This window comes from Gasterosteus aculeatus, chromosome 5 (genome assembly GCF_964276395.1).
Source record: "Gasterosteus aculeatus chromosome 5, fGasAcu3.hap1.1, whole genome shotgun sequence".
Lineage (NCBI taxonomy): Eukaryota > Metazoa > Chordata > Actinopteri > Perciformes > Gasterosteidae > Gasterosteus > Gasterosteus aculeatus.
Window position 1 is genome coordinate 8,853,872 of NC_135692.1, and position 20,234 is coordinate 8,874,105.

General features: G+C 44.7%; 1 protein-coding gene across 3 annotated transcripts; it reads right to left on the reverse strand.

Moving 5' to 3' along the window:
• Window positions 1-819: 819 nt before the first annotated feature.
• Window positions 820-18,567, reverse strand: scn4aa (sodium channel, voltage-gated, type IV, alpha, a). Of its 3 annotated transcripts, XM_078103155.1 has the most exons (27): window positions 18,363-18,567; window positions 14,207-14,510; window positions 14,005-14,125; window positions 13,770-13,857; window positions 13,572-13,700; window positions 13,391-13,482; window positions 12,954-13,211; window positions 12,803-12,866; window positions 12,581-12,722; window positions 12,274-12,471; window positions 11,949-12,119; window positions 11,726-11,855; window positions 10,936-11,174; window positions 10,670-10,843; window positions 10,227-10,583; window positions 7,773-8,216; window positions 7,051-7,092; window positions 6,763-6,895; window positions 6,515-6,669; window positions 6,268-6,441; window positions 6,046-6,168; window positions 5,374-5,655; window positions 5,233-5,286; window positions 4,397-4,534; window positions 4,174-4,278; window positions 3,698-3,968; window positions 820-3,610 (listed from the first exon to the last, which is right to left on the reverse strand). In XM_078103155.1, exons 2-27 carry the CDS (start codon window positions 14,459-14,461, stop codon window positions 2,397-2,399), a joined length of 5,553 nt encoding a protein of 1,850 aa, XP_077959281.1. In that variant the 5' UTR covers window positions 14,462-14,510; window positions 18,363-18,567; the 3' UTR covers window positions 820-2,396. The 3 variants fall into 3 exon arrangements, with proteins under 3 accessions (XP_077959281.1, XP_077959282.1, XP_040033019.2); XM_078103156.1 differs by lacking the exons at window positions 13,572-13,700; window positions 13,770-13,857; window positions 14,005-14,125; window positions 14,207-14,510; window positions 18,363-18,567 and having other exon boundaries at window positions 13,401-13,482; XM_040177085.2 differs by lacking the exons at window positions 12,803-12,866; window positions 12,954-13,211; window positions 13,391-13,482; ... (3 more) ...; window positions 14,207-14,510; window positions 18,363-18,567 and having other exon boundaries at window positions 12,274-12,494; window positions 12,581-12,714.
• Window positions 18,568-20,234: the final 1,667 nt, after the last annotated feature.

Sequence of the window (20,234 nt, forward strand, 5' to 3'; positions counted from 1 at the left end):
GGGGGGGGGGGGGGCAGTCTGTCACCACAAAGGCAAAGAAGGGGAAGAGCAGCCACGTGGAACCAAAATTACATCAACAATGTCCATCATATGTTCCATTTCTATGGACGAGTGAAGCAGGATAAACTTGATGGTGAGCTGTACGTCGCTTCGAAAGGGTTTCCAGAACACAAGTGCTCACGTGATAGCTAATTATTATCGGCCTCGGGAAGGTTTGACATTTTCAGATGCTCCTGCCAGTACAATATTACAGTTTCAGTATCAATAATCACATTAGAACTTGGTGGCTTACTTTTCTTTTTACAGCCTTTACATTTTACAGATCTTAAATGTTAAATCTTGGAAAAAAAAGTAGTCTTACAACAGGAAATGCCGTATGATGAAAAGATGTGACTTAGACCTTTAACCTGACTTTCTGTTGTTTTTTCATTTTCAGTCATTCATTTTCTTGTTGAGTTGTGACCAAAATTAAAAACAAAGAAAATATCACCACCTTTGTCAATTGATTAAGCATTTAAAATCGTTCATAGAGTTCATAGTTTGAACTTCTCAAATGTCATGATTCACTGCTTTGCTGCTTTGCATGATGGTAAATGAAATATATTTGCATTTTGGATGGAAAATACTTTCAAGAAGTAGTAGTCCACGTAATGAGAGGATTAAATCAATAAATAAAAGTAACCAAAACAATTTTTCTCCGTATTCATTGTAAGAGGCAGCTCTTATTTGTCTATTCTAACTTTGAGAGAACAAGACATCCAAACCACCAGAGGGCCTCGCTGGAGTTTCACAGAATACAGCTACTCACAACTCGCAGCCTACTTTTATTCCAATAGTAATGTTTTATTCCCACAATATACTTTTTTTTACAATAACAAAATGATATAAATACTCAATAGAGAAAAGAAAGAAAGAACAGAAAGGTGTATATACAAGCAGCACGGGCTGTGGGTGTACCGGTTAAGTTCTCCCTCCATTAGAAATGTAAACAAAAGGAGGAGACCATCTTGTGAGTTGGAGCATCAGAGGAGACCTTAAAATCGATCTCACATGACAGAAGACAAGACATCACATCAGGCAGCCGGGTAAGACAAAGAGACGCCAACATCCAGAGTCGGTTTTGTCGGGTTGCTGTTAAAACTCTTCGGAACGCATAAACAACCTTCTTTTGTTTATTAAAAATCAAAAAAAAGAAAAGAAAACTGTGAAAGTGCCTTTGTTGTTCATGTGAGTCTATTCGGAGTAAGACGTTTTAAATTCTGTTAAGACTTAAAACAGGAGCAAGTGATCTTGTCCACGCAAGGACAGACTTATGTCTTCTAAATGTTTCAATATAATTGAATTAATGCAATCAGAGGTAGAACTAAAAATTCACTGGAGGTATGTAGATTATTGCTAGACTTGTTATCAAGTAGACGAATATATTTCTGTTAATGTAAACTCCACATCTTAAGTTTAAAGTCAGTTCTAAATCCTGAAATGTAGAACCTGTGACTGCTCGCTTTGAGTTTTCACATCTAGCCAAGGTGAAAAACAGAGGAGACAAAACAATTTAAAAGACATGCATAGATCAGTGGTGAAATCAGAAAACAGGAAGGTCTCTCGCTTTGCTCTGACCCGACCTGGGAGGGGTATAAATAGTGCAATATAAACTGGGCCTTCAGACGCTAACCGCACTCGCTGGCTGGCGTTCTTGTTAACTAATAAAGAAGGACAGAGAGCAGGGTTTCACTGGCAGGGATGAATGTGATGAGGAGCCTTGTACAAAAATAACTCCACCACTGAAAACGTTTTAGTGTCTCATTAAAATAATTTCACTTAAATCAGACTTAATGTAAACGTGAATAGGATCTGTCGCTTAATTTTGAGTGGACTCCTGGCCAGGTGTTGTTCAAGTTACTCTTTGGTTAAAAACTGGGACCCATGATTTTGTTTAGTGGTAATAATAACCGTACAAACAAAAAAATGTATTGTAGGCCTAAAAGAGGACTTCAACCGCAGTGTGAATTAAATTTCTGCTCATATAAAAAATACTATTTTCAGACATACAAGGTGATTTATCTTAAAATGTTTTACTATAAAGCTATTTTAACATTTGCTATGATGTTATTTTTTAATATGTGAACATTTTTTCAGTAGTTCTCTTTTAGCATTAACAGTGGTTATGCATGTCGATATCTTTATGATTATTATCCAAGGAAATACATGAACTGCAGCTTCAACCTCAAACTCCCAGAACGACTTGAATATCGCATGAAAAAAAAGACAGGAATTATTTGTTCAGTTTGTCAAAATACAGTTTCAACATTCATAAGCAGTGACTCTTTAATGTGGGCGACACACTCCTTGACCGGTGGAAAAAAAACAACAACAACGTGACAGTCGCCTTCTGCTTCTTACACCATTGTCTCCCTCAGATATGCGTGTAGGGTGCACAGGTGAGGGTCGGGGGCAGAATGTAACAACACCTCACCGCTCATCTCCACGGGAACGCCCGCCACATTTGTCTCGTGGTCGTCCGGCCCGCCCGGGGCTCCCGTGTCACACCCATAGAGCACTCGCATCCTCCGCGCCAGCAAGTCGTCCTCGTCCGGTTGGTCGTCGCCTCCTTCCTTCCCGCCCGCCGTCTTGCGGCGGTGCATGAGGGCGGCGTGGCGCACGCAGCGCCTCAGGAGGTGCCTGCGGAAGGCCCTCTGGACGACGGCGGCGGCCGCCTGCTCCTCCTTGTGGCGCACCGTGGTGGTGATCGGCGCGAACGAGTCCGAGGTGGGGTTGCTGAGGATGAACTTGGCCTGGATGCTCTCGCGCATCGCCGCCATCTCCACCGTGTCTCCCAGGACCATCTGCGTGACGGCCAGCAGGACGTCCAGGCAGTGGATCCGGTCGCCGATGACCAGGGGAAGATCCATTTCGATCAAGCGGAGGCGGTTGGGCTTCGCCACCCTCAGCGGCTGCTGCAAGGCGTCGCAGAAATCCGAGAGCCGGCCGTACTCGATGAACATGGTCGCGTCCAGGTCGAACTTCTCCCACGTCTCGTTGAACATCTCGAAGTCGTCCTCGCAGAGCGCGTCGCCGCTCTCCTCCTGCGCCGCGTTGAAGTTCTCCAAGATGATGGCGATGTACATGTTGACCACCACCAGGAAGGAGACAATGATGTAGCCGCAGAAGAAGGTCATGCTCATGAGCGGGTTGCCGCAGTTACCCTTCACTCCCGTGCCCGGGTTCTCGATGTCCGGGTCGCAGTCCGGAAACTCCTTGTTCAGCATCGGGAGTAGGAGCCCGTCCCAGCCGGCGGAGGTGGTGATCTCAAACAGGCAGATGATGCTGCCGCCGAACGTCTCGAAGTTAAAGACGTCGTCGATTCCGGCCTCCTTTTTGACGTAGGCAAAGTTTGACATGCCGAATATGGAGAAGATGAACATGATGAGGAAGAGCAGGAGGCCAATGTTGAATAGAGCGGGAAGTGACATCATCAGAGCGAAGAGAAGCGTCCGAATGCCCTTCGCTCCTTTGATGAGACGCAGGATCCTGCCTATTCTGGCCAGTCGGATCACTCTGAACAAAGTTGGTGACACAAAGTACTTCTCGATTATGTCTGAGAGCATCGTACCTGAAATGAAAAGGAGACAATGCATGACGACCTTTTATCCGTTTAAATTCAACTGCAGTTTCTAAGTAGTGGTGGTAATTTACCCACCAGCTATGGACAAGATGACCACGACAAAGTCAAAAACGTTCCACCCGTTGGTGAAGAAGTATTGTCGCAGGGCAAAGAGCTTCAGAGTGCACTCGCCGGTGAACACCACGATGAACGCCACGTTTACTTTGAAGAGGAAATCGTCCTTCTCCGCACTCTGGTTGTCCGTCTCCACCATCATGGTCACCATGTTGAGGCAGATGAGCACCATGATGAAGATGTCAAAGAACTGCTGACTGATGAAATCAAACACCAGCCCCTGGATCAGGTTCTGCGGGTGAAAAGGGGAAGAAGGGGCGAGGAACAGAAACATAAATCCAACGGGGTCAGAGGTGACGGCGTTGTGTCACACATGAGCACAAGCTGAGGCGTCAGCATAGGTGACATTGCTCTTTTTCTTTATCTAAATAAATAGTCTCGCCCCAGACAGGAGAACCCAACTTCATATTACTAGGAGCTGTAAATGAATGACCGACCGTTGGACGTGGAATTGGCTTCTGTGGCTTCTTGGATCCAAGTTTCTTCATGGCTTCGTAGTACTTTTTTTGCTCCTCGGTCATGAAGAGGTCTTTGTCTCCAAAGTGCAGACCCAACCAAAAACAAACATTATGGTTACTTAAAATTCCCAAGATTAAGGCTATGTATCTAAATAAGAATGAATGTAGATGAAAAACATGCAGAAAAGAGTGTGATACTTATCTTCTTCTTTTGCTGGTTAAAGTTGTCAATAATGACACCAATGAAGAGGTTGAGTGTGAAGAAAGAGCCGAAGATGATGAAGATGACAAAGTAAATGTACATGTAGAGGTTGATCTCATAAGAAGGCTGCTCCTCTACCTACGGAAGCAACAAAACATTTAGGCAAGACAAATCTGTCTTTTTACGCTACTGAGTTATTAATTATGAAAGGTAATACTGGAATAAGATACTAGTCGGAGGGGACTTGTTGATCCAAAGACTGCTCTCACTTCACCATTCCCACCTGTCACATTTATTTATATATAGAATTATCTTGTGGGTTATCAAATAGAAAAGAAAACTTTGTTTACACACCCTTCTTGTCAAAACAGTTATTAAAAGGTTATTTGTGATTTTAGATTTACAATTCTTTCATTCTCAACATTCTTATATTCTGCATAGTTTCATTGCAATTAACTAAATTACTACATCCTGAGAATGTTCAACCTACATTGGCAACTATTACTATTATAATGGAATAAAATGTAAACGTATAAATAAACAGTGGTAGATAAAAGTAAAATTAGATACTAGATGTGCATACATTCATACATGCATGTAGCCTATACAAACTACAAGTGTTAGTTATTAAAAATGGTTTTACTATAACCATTTTTTTACAATACAATTTGAAAAGTATTGAGAATAATAGACTAAATGAAAGATCCTCTGTCACATGAGGATTCTACAGTAGTTTAATTAGCAGGTGTTACCTTGTTTCTAGTACAGAAAAATATGACTTTAAAACTACCAACACATCTAATGCCAAATTCCATGAATGACTAATTTATAACTACCTCTCTTGAGTCGACGGCGGCATACATGATGTTCATCCAGCCTTTGAAGGTCGACTGAAAAATACACAACATCGTCTCTGAAATGCCTCATTGACCCCGGCAGCTTTTATTCTCAAGCATTTGCAACAACGTCAAGCGCACCACTTGAAGCAGGGACAGGTAACCTTGTCCCACGTTGTCATAGTTGACCTTGACGTTGACCCAGCGGGCGTCCCGCGTGGCCTCCTTGACGGCCATGCAGTCGCTCCTGTTGTTGACCTGCGTCATGGGGAACAGCTCCCCAGTGGTGGTGTTGACGCAGCGGTAGAACTTCCCGGCAAACAGGTTAACTCCCATGATGCTGAAGATGAGCCAGAAGATGAGGCACACCAGCAGCACGTTGAAGATGGAGGGAATCGCTCCGACCAGAGCGTTCACCACCACCTGGAGGAGGAGTTTGTTGGAGTTGAGGGATTATAAAGATATAAATGCAAGCAGGTTTACTCTGTTTGTGAGAGTGGTGCTCTTACCTCACTGCGCTCGGGGTGCAGCAGCCACGATGTTAGCATGCGTTCAGCAACACACATTGCTGAGGGAAGCCAGTCAAATTAGTGTTATCATGCATTAAACATCACTGTTTTTGCATCATCTGGATTATTGTGGTAAAAGAAGCAAAATAACAGAGGTGTCCAGCAGAATATAGCTGCGTAAAAAAAACGTAAGTGTTTACCGTAGTGTTATTTATTGATCTGGATCATTTTGTTGTGAGTTGTAAGACAATTAGTCATTGGTCGTGCACGTCGCTCAAGCGTGGTTGCACGGAGAAAAACTCACCCTCATCCCTTCAAATCTCGACAGCGCACGAAGGGGCCTCAGTGCCCTGAGAGTCCTGAGGGACTTGATGGGTCCGAGGTCGGAGTATCCCATCCAGTTGGCAGCCAAACTAATCAGGGAAATCTGTGGCAGAATCAAAACATTCACGCGTTCACCACGGAAATGTTTCTGTTGTAAAGCTACACATTCAGATCAGCTGTAAAACAAGATGCCGAAACTTACATCTACAATGAAAAAGTCTAACCAGCACCAAGCGTTTGTGAAGTAGGTCTTGAAGCCGTATGCCACCCACTTAAGGAGCATCTCGATGATGAAGACGTAGGTGAACACTTTGTCAGCGAACTCCAAAATGATTTTGATTGTTCGGCGTTTCTCTATGTATATATCCTCAAAGGCCTGCCAAAGGAAGATACAAGGTTACAAACATCCTCACAGTTATACAGAATCCTGCAGTGACGTCGGCACTCACCAGAGCTCCGCTGCTGAGCAGGATCATGAAGACGATGAAGGTTTCAAACCAGTCGTGCTCCACAATCGTGAAGCAAGCCCTGCGGAGGTTCCACCATTTCTTGCCTTTACCCTGGGTGATGTCCACCGACAGACACGGCCAGCGCCTCACACACTCTGAGGGGGGGGGGGGGGGGGGGGGACGGAGAGCCAAGAGGTTCACCGTCTGGGAGGAGATGGGCTCCACGGTTTCGGGGGCGGAGTCCTTACCGTCGGTGAAGCAGGCCTCCGGCTCCACGGGATCCGGCTCCTCTTCCTCCTCTTCCTCTGGTTCGGGCTCGGGTGGCTGGTAGTCCACCGTGCTACACACTGAAGAATCCCCATCATTCAAAGCACCCATCAGCTAGTCAAGAATTACAATTGAAGCTCAGTTACAAAGCCACCATGCAAAATATGCATGTAAATAAGCAGAAGCACGTGTACAGCAATGACCTCAATCAATGATTGACGCAGGGACAGGTAACCTTCTTTGGTTTGGGGGTCTGCACAGTTACTCACTTTGACATTTCGCCGCATGCCACTTTCATCTTCTAAGTTTCCCTGAAATAGCAAAGGAATAAATACTTGATTTTAGTAAGCATTCACAAGCAGGAAGACTAATTATTTTGCTTCCAAAATATGTTAGCATTAGATGTTTGCACAGCAAAAGGCTCTAAACAGGTATTAGTCCTTTTTATTCATCACTAATGTGTCACTGTGTGAACGTTAACACACGCTGCTTGACTGAAATTTACTTTGTTTACCGAGCAACTCTTAGCTTTTCTTTCACCGGTCAGGTCCTGGCAGTTGCCACCGGCACCTTCCTTTATTAGTCTGTTAAAATCGGGCTGCGCTTTGGTGAGAAACGTGTGGAAATAAGAAAGAAAGGTTTTGTGTTGTTGAGTGAGGATTTGTTTCCACATTCGCTTCCTCTACACTCTGAACTATGAAATCAAGCAGGTTGTCCAAGAGCCGATGCACGTTTTGTCTCTCTTTATGCTGCAGTTTTCAAAATAAAGTGCTTTACAGTGAAAGAAAAAAAAAGTTGCTGAAATCCAAACATAACATATTAAATAATCATTTTATTAAGGAAAAATCTAGAATTGTGTATTTTTTTTTCTTTCATTAGGCCTGTCAAAGTGTAGCCTGGGTTCAGAGAAGTTCATATTTTCAATGAATCTAAAGTGAAACATCTTTGTGATGTTGAAGATGGAACTCGTTGATTTGTCTACTATACTTACCTGATACTTGTCCTCGTCTGATACCTCTGAGTCATCAGTACCATCGTCGTCCTCGCTCAGGTTTTCAAAGTCTGACTCGGCATGAGCGATCGGCACGTCGATGCTGACCTTTTCGTCCACAATGAATCCAGACAGCCGGCCATCAACTAAACAATGATGTATCCCATCGGACATTTTGAAACTCTGACCGGCGTCCATGTGGTTCATTTCCAATGTCTCCATTTTAGGGTCCTCGTCACGCGTCTCGTCCTCCCCTGCCTCATTGCGCTTTTTGCCCAGAATCCGAAGGACGGTTCGAACGACAAACGCTTTGAACCAGTCGACGCCTCGCGTGATCCTGCCGATGGCGATCTGGAGATTGTTCATCTCCCCGTCTTCGTCCCCGGTGGAGAGGTTGTCCCCGCTGAACGAGCTGAGCAGCAAGGCCAGAAAAAGGTTCAACACCTGAGGAAAGGAAGGCCAGGCTAAAGATAGGTTTGCACCCAAATGTCAGATTACCAACTTTTTTCTTTTTTTTCCCGCCTTGATGTAAGAAACAAAGTCAATTTACAGAGTTACAGTGTTTAAAATGCAGCTACGGTATATTATGAAATAATTATTCTTTCAATCAGTCAAAGTATGCCGATGTTGCTGAACACGAACGACTCAAATGCACGTCACGTATCACGTTGGCCCATCAATAAACGTTATGTCGTCGGCCTCCTGTTGCAGACGCAGCTATTTTTAGAGTCTAAAACCTGTTGGTCATTTTCCGGGTCCCTGTTCAGGTTTAGCGGGAGATCACCGTTACACTGCGGGCTGATCTGCCTCGTCCCAGTGGAGGAGCTGTGAATCAGTCAAGAAGATGAGCTGCACAGAAACACAAGCCCCAACGAGGGAAAGAAATAAACAAAATTAATTCTGCTGCTTCAATAACCTGAGGATGTGAAAGTTTACCTTTTTTATCTTAAAGATAAGTTTGACATTTCGGGAGGTAATATCTGCTTCGCTATTGAGTGGTGGAAAAGGCGACACAAAAAACTCCATTCGCCAGTAGACAGTTCGCACAGCGCAAAGTCGAGAAGCAGCGAGAAACCATTGTCCAAAAAGGTTAAAAAACAGGTTTGTTAAATGTGTAAAAAAAATTAAAAGGGTCTTGAAGTCACTCAGTCATATCATTCGAGACTTAACTTGTGAATTTGTTGTTGTTGAGATGGTTTTGTCACCTTTCACCAGAGCCAGGACATTTTTTGTTTTCTCCTTCCCCCTGTCTTTATGCTAAGCTTAAGCTAAGCTAACCTTAGCTTTAGATTTAACAAACGCGTATGTTGCTATTGAGCTTTTCATCAAACACGAAAACAAAAATAGTGCATAGACCAAAATGCTGCACTTCCTCTTTTACGAATTTTTTGTTAAAATTAGCCTAACCCTAACCCTAACCCTAAGCACAAAATGATCCGCTCCATGTGCTGAGGTGCTGTAGGCTCGATATGATTGATTCTTCACGAATTATGCTTTAATGTGCTATCAAATGACTTTTCCTTTACGCGCAGTATCCCGCCACCACTCGAGCTCTGCTCGCTCAGCTGTTTGTTCCCTTCGTGGCAGCAGCCGGATCGTTGCACATACTCAAGGTCAAAACCACTGTTTGGCGGCTCGGGTCGTTTGATTGAAATAGAACCCCTATACGCTATTTGACTTTACGTCAGTGCGAATAGTGAGCGTCACACGAAAGCCGTGGTAGTTTTGGCAAAGTGTGATCAGCTTGAAGACGTGCCACTTCCTCTCCATTTCTAATGAATGACCTCACAGGAAATGGTTTTGGCGCTGGTCACTAGGAAACGTTAGAGAACAGTTGTTATGTGAAACTAATTAATTTCATCTATTTCCACGATCGTGCAAACAAAGAGACAAACAAACCGATCAAGAAACATACCCTAAACCATAATGACACTCCCCTTATATTCTCTTATCCATCACTAATATAAGAGCCTCATATACTACAATCCTTCCTGGTGTTTACAATGTTGCCCCCCCAGCTGTAACCATCTGTCCTCGGCTGAGAGGTTAACAATAGACCGCCGAGACACCCAGGCCACAAGATCTCCTGGCATTATAATAAGATAAGCGTTAGATTTAAAAAGTTTTAAACAGTTTGACAGCTTTACAGCTTCGCAAGAGTTGTTGAACGGCGGCAGCATCCGCCAGCTCGTGAATGGCAAATCTGATTAAGACTCAGTGTGTGCTGATGTAAGCAATGACTATAAACACAGCCACTAGATATGAATCCTCGTGTCTTCCAACCCTGATCATAAATTGAGAAAATCATTTTCATTAACGCTTGATCGTCTCTGGCACCTGAAACAACACAACCAACCCAGAACAGCACAGAACAGCCCCTTACGTTTGGTAGTATGGTACAAACGATCTTCCCCCAGGCTTTAGATGTAATATGGCAATAATTTCTGCACTCACCACGAGATTTCCAATGACCATGACCATCATGAAGACAACCAAGCACATCCCAGTCCCGGCCACCTCCATGCAGTCCCACATGGTCTCGATCCACTCCCCACACAGGATGCGGAAAACGATGAGGAACGAGTGGAAGAAGTCGTTCATGTGCCAGCGCGGCAGCTCGCAGTCCGAGGAGATCTTGCACACGCACTCCTTGTAGTTCTTGCCAAAGAGCTGCATACCCACCACGGCGAAGATGAAGACGATGATGGCCAGCACCAACGTCAGGTTTCCCAAAGCTCCCACCGAGTTGCCGATAATCTTGATCAGCATGTTGAGCGTGGGCCAGGACTTTGCCAGTTTGAAGACACGGAGCTGTCTCCAACACAAGACACAAGCATAAGACAGCGAATAATGACAGGGGGAGGCATCTGGGCATTAATCTGATCCTTGCTCCTTACCAGACGGAAGGACCTGAGGACGGACAGGCCCTGGACGTTTGCCAGCCCCAGCTCCACCAGACTGAGGGTAACGATGATGCTGTCGAAAATGTTCCAGCCGACTTGAAAGTAGTAGTAGGGATCCATGGCGATCAGCTTGAAGAACATCTCGGCTGTGAATATCCCAGTGAAGACCTGCAGGCGGCGGGGGCAGATATTTCTGTTCAAATCAAGTCTTAGACGTACAGACATTTTTGCGCTAGATGATCAATAGGGCACATAATCACCAGATTCCCCACGGAGAGCATGTGGTCAAACTCCTCGGTCATGGGGTAATGCTCCATGGCCATGAAGAGGGTGTTGAGCACGATGCAGATGGTGATGCCCAAGTCAACGAAGGGGTCCATCACCACAAAGAGCACCCACTTTTTGCAGCGCACCCATTGCGGGTGGCAGTCCCACTTCAGGAACGTGTCAGCAAACTTGTACCAGGCGGGTGGGCACGGCCTCTGAGCCTCCTCCAACTCTAGACAAAGGAAAACCATCAGGGAGTCTACCGTCACTTTACCGAAGCACTAACGGCTCGATCTAAGGGAACCAAAACCCAACGATTGCTTTTGTAATAAAACAGTTATTATTCTTATGTTACACTTCTGCCAATAGATCCCACCAAATGCTCCGAACCGTTCTAGTCATGTAAATCGTGTTTTAATGACATGGCACGGTGCAGCTAACAGAGAGCACCGTTGTGTGTGCCAAGCTACCGTCCAGCTAAAATAGCCATAGCTCAACACCACAAGGGGATCGACACGCAACGATGACAGGGATTTCTCCAGAGCACAATGCAAATTATGGCGAGCTCGAGCCAATGCTGCTGTATTGGCCTTGGATAAAATCCCTGCAAAATATGAACAACTGCTTGATAATCTAGGAGATTAGAGCTCACATTCCCCAGTGGTACTTGACACTTGCAGAGGCTTGCACCCTGCTGAGCGGTTGTGTCTTCTTATTTTAGTTTAATCAAAGCTTGAAAATAAAACCCTGTAACCCAGTTTCTACCGTTCGTTGGCACTGTACCTTCCAAAGCAGCCACGGTGAGCACCGTCAGAGCACTCGCGGTCCTCCGAGTCAGGCCCGGTTCCTCCAGATGATGCATGCTGTGCACGGAGCCTAAAGACTTCTCTCTCAGTTCGTAAACTTCGGCCGACTGTAAAATTGTCAATTTTGTCAGTTGCAAACCAAAACCGAAAGGCTTTCTTTGAAGGGATGAGTAACGGTGACCAGAGGGGGATGGATTCACCTGGACCATGGTGGGCACTCTGACTAACAGACGAGGAATAATTCTCCCGTTGCAATCCTTGATGATTTCGTCACGTTCAAGGCTCTGCTCATCCTCTGTCAACTCAGAAATGGTGTGACGACTCAGCGATTCCTTACTGGTTAGAGTGGCCCGGCTCCCAAGAGCTTGAGCCTGAGGGATTAAAAAAGTTTCAAGTCAATCATGTGAACAATCATTTTTGGAAAGACGTTGTTGCAAATGAAAATCATTTACCCCTAACCCATTTATAACCTCTTAGAACAGCTGTAACACGGCTGTCTGCTCATTGCTTGTAACGGCTGGCTACCTCTTCCTGGTTCTTGAGTTGCTCCAGTAGCTGCTGGAACTCCTCCTCTTTCTCCACGGCCTCTCGCTGAGTGGCCTGATTCTGTTCTTCATACGCCATGGCCACCACAGCCAGGATGAGATTGATGAGGTAGAAGGAGCCCAGAAAGATGATAACCACAAAGAACAGCATGTACGTCTTACCGGCCGCCCGCAGGACCTGTGTTTGGAGCAAAAAAGGAGCTACGAGAACTTAGGACAAATTTATTTTCACGACCTGAAGTTTTAAAAAGTTTAAAGTTCGATTTGCCGATGAGAGAAGTGCCAACCAGCTGGAAAAGGTTCTCCCAGTAGTCCTGGGTCATGAGTCTGAAGAGGGCCAGGAAGGCCCAGCCAAAAGAGTCAAAACTGGTGTAGCCATAGTTGGGGTTCCTCCCAGCCTTCATGCACGTGTATACCTCCGGGCACTTTCTACCAGCAAAAGACAAAGAGGCTCCAATTCCCACTCAAGATAAGACTGTGAAGGTGGTGTCAGAGTGAGGAACACATACCCAGCGTCAGAGCTGTTTCCACAAAGGAGAGCGTCCAGGCTGCCTTCCACATAATAGTGATTCTCTATCAGCAAACCAGAAGAAGAAACGTTTTCTGCATTTGGGACAATTATCAGCGTTGAATATTTAATAATTACGTTTTTAAACACACCTATGTTTTCAATATAGTCGTTGAAATCGAAGGTGCCGTTGGAATATGTGGTGGCGTTAAATGTGGCGGTGGAGTTCAAGGTCTCAAAGGCGGTGGAGTTTGTCTGGAGGGGCCATCGCACACATTTCTGACGCAGGTTTCCCATGAAGAGTTGAAGGCCGACGAGGGCGAAGACGGCCAGCGCGAAGACGGTCAGAATCATCACGTCCACCATTTTCTTCACCGACTGGATCAGAGCCGCCACAATGGTTTTCAAACCTGACACAATGAGATTTATTAGTCTGAAACATGTGATAATCAATGTGACAAATGATTCATGGGCAATTTAGTGAGATAAGAATCTTTTCCCAAAACAAATTGGCAGAAGATTAAGTTCATGTATATTTGCTTTCTCCTTTGAGAAAATGCGCACAACAAAAAAAGATATAAGAAAATACCAGGAATCACAGTAATTGTTTTGAGGGCTCGAAGTACACGAAATGTCCTGAGGGCAGACATGTTGCCCAGGTCAACGAACTCAGTGGCGTATCTGTGGAGACAAAAAAACAAATGAATCTAAGCCCCATGAGACCCAACATATTATCAGTTCCTCTTTTCTGATGAACGAAGTAGACGTACGCCATGCTGATCACCATGAAATCCAGCCAATTCCACGGATCTCGAAGGAATGTAAATGATCCTAAACAGAAACCTCGGGACAGCACTTTGACTGTTGCCTCGAAGGTGTAGATACCAGTAAAAACATACCTACGTGTAGGCAGAAACACAAGTTAGCTTAAGAAAATGTAATACAGGAATCAACATTGAAGTACTTACTCTACGGTTTTACTCCATGCCGGTGGGTTGCTCATCGTCATGAATACACAATTCGATAGAATGGTAATCATGATAAACATGCTAAATAATTTAATTCAGGATTAAGGAAACAAACGTGGCCATTCAGTATACAAGATGTAAATTATAGAAGCAGACTGTTGTACCACTTTATCTGTGGCTTAGTGCCTTTTCATGTCCAGTTCAAACCCACTGAATAATAATACTTGAAAAGGATATGAATGTATGAGAATTTTGATGGCTCCTCTTCTAACCAAACTAAAGGGGCTCAGAATGTGGCAGGCCGGCTCAGCGTTGAACCTGAAGATTGTGTTTCCTTTAGTGATCACAATGAATGTCTGAAAAAAACAGATACGGAATGTAATGAATGCGAGGCGTGGAGCCCATTAAAGCGTGTGCTTTCACGTGTTGACACTGACGTGCTGTGCTTGGTAGAAGGGGTCCAGGTCCTCCAGAGGCGTGTTGAGCAGCTCTGATGGGGGGTCTCCGTAGATCATGGGCAGACTCTTGCCGGCTTCCAGATCGGCGTTGGGGGCCGTTGGCTCCTCCCCCTTGGGCCCCCCTACTCCTGCTGCATCGGCGCTTTCCGCCTTGAGCCTCTCGATCTCCGCCAGCGATTCCTGGGTGAAGCGGCGGAACGCGTCGGTGCCTCGGCGAGGGAGCAGGGGCGCCATCTTTGCATCGCGAAGGGATACCGCCACACCGGGGTGTCCCTAGGAGGAGCTGGAGGGGATGACGGGGGGGACGGTTGGAGAGAAGACATTTTGAGATGCGATTGAACATTTTCACCAAAAAGGAACAGTGCGTAGGATTTATGAATTAGAATTATTATCATTGCTGTTTTTTTATTAGTGTATACTCCTGGAAGTAACATTTTTTGTCTGCTGAATTAGTTAGTTTATTAGGACCTACGACTGAGAAAACAAACATGCACACAAACATGCACAAAATGTAATTTTCTCAATTCTTTTACTTTTTTGTGAAACATTTGATAGATTTCAATCACGCAGCTGTTTGGTGGAACTCTTGAAAACATTTAAACCCTATGAGGGGTCACATTTAAACACACTTTTGCTTTTCAGGGGTCAAAAGACAAAAAGGTTGGATCCACTATGTCTCCAAACATTTATTTTCCTTTATGTCCAAACCAGGTGCGTGTCTCCAAACCCGCCTCTGTCCTCCACCCTGCTCACCCATCTCACACACTTCACCTTACTACAACACACGCAATTAAAAGTGTCAACAAAATGACAAGACCCACGCAGGACGTGAGCTGGACTTTCCCACCGCTCTAAAGAGACCATGACATTAGTTGTGCACATCAGATTACTTATTAGCTTAGCAGGCGCTTCATTTTGTATCCAAGTGGTATTCTATTACATCCTTTGATGTGATTTGCAACCAGTCGGGAGCAACTGAGGTTAGGCTGCTTCTAGCGTGGCAGAATAAAACAGTTATATTATCAATTATGTTTCATGATAATTGTTTTTCTTAAAAGACACCAATGCTTGAGGGAAAAAAAGGGAAATGTATTTACCAGAGAGAAACATTCTCAGTATGTATTTTGCAAGTGAAATTATTTGCAAATGAGCTTTTATATGCATTTGCTTCGATTGAAAGGGCATAAATATAGGTTGGTCTTGAGCCAACAAGTAATGTTGTTTCAATACACAATGTGCAGGAAAACCAAGATTACTCAAAGGTAAATAAATCTGCACGGCTTCTGCAGTGGCCTTAAGATGTCACCACTCTTAATACAATCTATAAAACTAAAGTTAACTATGTCTCCATGTTATTTTGAGTTAAGAATAAAGACATGGCATTAACCACCAGGAAGGCTGTAAAAAGAGAATTAACGAGACGGACGTGAGAGGAAGCCATCCGAACGGCAACAGGAGAGTTAGCTACTGATCACACAAACCACCTCACTCGCACAGAAAAAACGATACCGTCACACGCACACACACGCACACACACACACACACACACACGCACGCACACACACACACGGGCCAGCTGCTGCGGGCCGTCAGGACGGAGCGTTGCGTTACAGTGGCCCAGATGACTCTGCTCATTCCTCCCCGGCTGAGCCTCCGCTCCGCGCCTCACATCCCCGCGATAAACAGGACGGCACGCCGACTCCTCTTACCGAGTGGACCTCGCCGCCTCTTCCAACTCCTCCACCTCCACCACCACCACCTCCCAAATCACACATGGGGCCCCCTGAACACATGCCCGGCTTCCGCCGCCGCGTAGCCGGCAATTAACTTAAGCTTCCAGATACTTGACACTTGGGGCCTTAAAATCCCTCTTTGATAGAGAGACTTAAGTCAGCAAAAAGCCTCCTTGTGTCCCACACAGGAACAGGAGACGCAGGAAACGTGTGTTCTTAGTCCTGCCCAACAGAAAACCTTTCGATTTATTACCCAAATCAACCCGTGCAGCCCAACACAACTCCACAAGGAGAAGACTCATCCCGCGGGCCCCGCGCCATCGACCGGGAGCCAACCTTAAATTAGCATCACGCTGGAGACCATTAGCATTGTTCACCGTGTCGCGTTGGTTCAGTCGCCCTGAGCCCAGGACACAAACTGGCAACGAGGGAGTGGATGCCACATTTCAGGAGCTTTCCCCCGGATAGTAATATATACATCACCGTGCATGTCAGCGAGGGCCATGTGAGCGGTGACATTCCGGTCGAGGATATAGACACATCTTCGTTACACTAGCCGGCCGCGGAATGCGCGGCCCAATATTCACCTCCGCTAGCTCGACTTAATACGGCAAGAGAGGCCGACGTCTGTAGGTCAAGATGGAAAACTGTGTTCGACTTGAAGATGAGCAGGAACAATGTGAGATGACTTCCGTGTTATTTTAACACAGGAAAAAACAAAAAGGTTGTAATACATCTGAACGACTTGTTGGCTCAAAGGTGACCTGTGGCAACGCGCCGCTCCGGGAATGTGTTGAAGTTGTAAACGAGCAAACAAGGTCAAGCTGCAGCACCGCAGCACGACCCCGGTCACCCAACGGTTAACCTTTGGGTTTCTAACTCAATGGGGGGCCCCCATTAAGAAACAGTCTGCATTATGTCCCTACATGCGTTACGTTGGTGCTGAGGGGACGTCGGCTGTCGGGCTCTGCATGCCGAGGAGCTGTAGAGAGCCGGCGTGCAGGTGACAAAGACGTGAAGGCCTGCTGATCCATAAATCCTGACTTTCCTTACAGGATGCAGCCACGTAATGGGTCTCTAGCTGAACAAGTGTTTGACCTCAAATATTTTAACGAGCGCATGATGACGTTGGCTTTGAGGAACTCGTTAAAACATGGGATGTAAATAAAGCGTTCTTCCATGTAGTCTAATGCAGCTTTATACGCAGACTGACTCATTTGGCCTTTGCACCCGCTGCACAGAAATCTGAGTGTGGAAACGATACGGAGAAGTTTCCATGCAGCTTCTGAGAGACCAGCGAGAAACATTATCATGTTCGTAATGACGGTCAGTTCTTGAAAAAACACAAACATCCACAAAGGAGGAGCTCACGTTTGAACTGAGATGAAACGTATAAGTTGAATCATAGCGAACAAACAATATTTTGAAAAGAAAAACGTTTACTGGCTTTTTGAATACTCATACTTTTGAAAATAGAGGCCCGGCAGTCACATGGTCTCAGTTGGTGAAAGAAACTCAAAACCGACACCTTCTGCATCCAAGAACTTGTGATGAGAAAGACACAAACACACACACACACACACACACACACACACACACACATGTTAAAAGCTAAACAATTTTTTGGTCCTTACATGAGTGAATGCATAATAAATGTGAGACAAACGACGCACTCTGCAGACAAAACTTACTAAGACTTTAAAAACTACACCTGATGATTCCTATTCACAAATCCACTACAGGAAACCATCTTGTAATATTTGCAGGAATATAACATGAACGCCACGACTTCATGTCTCCCGCCAACGTGTCCAAAGTCCTCTGCTGGGCATGCATGGAGCCACGAGGTCTCTATCCAACACGTCTGGTTTGGGCTACGAGGGTTAACGGCAGAGACACGAGAGGTGCATGTATGAGCATCCACAGCATCACAGTGTCTCGCCCATCTGCCAGGAGGACACAAGCTAAAAATAACACGTTGTCCCAGTGGGAGGAGGAGTAGTGGGGGGTTGAGATGGTTGCAAATTGTCCACACTGGACATTACATCCACGTGTCTCCAAGTGAAGACCTGTTCTGATGCTCATGCACAGCTCTGGTCTACTAATACACACCAGGTCAGCACTGCGTGTGCTGTGCGCCTTCACAACACAAACATTTTAAAACCAGAAGACATAAATCTACTCTTTCCAAATTTGACCTAAGCTCAATTACAGTCCCGCTGGTTATAATTAGAATAAAAGGCACTCGCCAGTGCAAAGGAATATTCTGAGCAGCAAGAAAGAAAGAAAAAAAGACACCATGAATAAATAACCATAAAGTCAAACCATGAACCTCCAACTTCTAGCTTGAGAGGAAACGTTTTTACATTCTGAGCTTCATGCAATCTCGGGCGACAGGTTACCTTGCACTGATGAAGCAAATATTCCCAAAAAATCCCCCAAAACAGAGAGAAAAATAGATCTATATCTACACTTATAGATATAGATATGTATATTTCGTATATATATATATGAAGTCTTCCGTGAAGCCTTGCACCGGGGACGTTATTCTCCCCTTCTGGCAGCCGGTGCGCGGCAGCGGGACACGTGTTGCTGACGCAGTGGCGGAGACCTGCAGTGAAACCGGAGGAGTCGCTGCAGGTATCAGATCAGACCTTTGACACTTAAGCAGCGGGACCCCACACCCCCCCCGTTCCCACACAGCTGGTGGGTTTTTTGGGGGAGGAGGGGGAGGCTCGGGGTGAGATAGACGCAATGCGGATGAAACGTGCGGAATGCACAAACCCTTCTCTGCGTAAAAGTACTTTAATCTAGTGATCCACCTGCAGGATCTTATTATTAACTTATTAATTATTTTAGAAGCATGCATATAGTACATGACAGAATTCATGTGCTATATATTAAGGCATCAGTTTATTATTTCATTAATTTGGGTTAAAAAAAAAAAGAGTTAAACCTTAAAGGGACATAAGAAGGAAATACATCATTTTCTTCATTTAAGAAAAAGTCCCTTGAAAAAAAGGTATGTTCTTTTAAGAACTAAGTAAGAAAGTATATTAAGTAGTTGTATATTGGTAATGAGAAACAGTGTACGACCACCAGAGGGCAGCATAATGGATTTTAATATCATATTATTCAAACAACACTGCATCCAACTATAAAACAAAAGAAGAAAAGAATGATATTTTAAGAAAATATTTATGTCTCTAAGCAGGACGTTCTCTCTTTTATCGACCCGTGACGGCTTTGGAGCTTGAACAAAGTGTGGACATCACAAAAATACAGTTGTTCATAATGCTTAATGTGTGAGTGGAGTTGACAGTTAGGCCTATACTTGCTCATGAGGCCAACACCAAGGACTAGTGTCTCATATTTTTGCTTTCAGATGACAATTTGATCCACTCAATAACGTTGATGTGAAGCGTTCAAAAGTTTAAACTATGCAGATTAATTTTGCTCGAATAAACTCTGTACGTGCAGTGAGAGGGACAGGACAGGAGTGGACGAGTCCTCCTGAAAGTTATATTTGGCTGTAGGGTGTGTAGTATGATTATACAAGGAAAATTATATTACAAATGTTAGCTGGGTGTCATTTGGGAAACTGAGCCTGCTGCAAATTTTACCCACCGTCTGCTCCCCCGTGTGAGAAAACATCCCCAGTCTCAAGGCGAGGAGCAAATGATACGTTAAGTCTCTTATTTCTCTAAAGAGTGATGAAGTTAGTGATGATTTACGAATCTGACTTAAAACATTGCCCCACATAACATGTCATGATGATTGGCTGTATAGAGTATTTAGGATGTTTTTCTATCCTTTCTTACTTTTGCTGTTGTGGGTACACGGTCTGAGTCACAAGTTTTCAAAATGTTAGCGGTCACGATTCACATGTGATTATTAAGAAGCCAATCGATATGAAGATATCAGTTAAATTCATGTGGACTTACAAAAAAGCAAATACAATGCGATTGGACGGTATAATTATTTATCTTTGAGGGAAGTATGTGAGCTTAAATGGAAATTAAGAAAATGTTATGCTTGATCCTTGATAAATAAATCAATATATTGTTATTTGTGCTTAGTAATAATAGTATTTGTCAGGGATGTGGGTGGGAGGCAGGACTCAAAATGCAGACTTGCAGGAACAAAAGGACTTTAATAGTCAAAGGTCAAAAATCCAAAAGGCCAAGGGGCAAAAACACACAGGCATGAACCTACGAGGATCCAAGACAAAAGACAAGAACGTGCGTGGCGAAAGACAATGACGCGACAAGTGA

Excerpts from the sequence above, each read along its gene's own strand:
- scn4aa (XM_078103155.1), bottom strand. The coding sequence starts at position 14,461 with ATGGCGCCCCTGCTCCCTCGCCGAGGCACCGACGCGTTCCGCCGCTTC. Across the intron at positions 6,670-6,762 it reads GGAGGCCTGCTTCACCGACG|AGTGTGTGAGGCGCTGGCCG; the intron begins GTAAGGACTCCG and ends CCCCCCCCTCAG. Across the intron at positions 3,969-4,173 it reads AGCCAATTCCACGTCCAACG|AACCTGATCCAGGGGCTGGT; the intron begins GTCGGTCATTCA and ends TTTCACCCGCAG.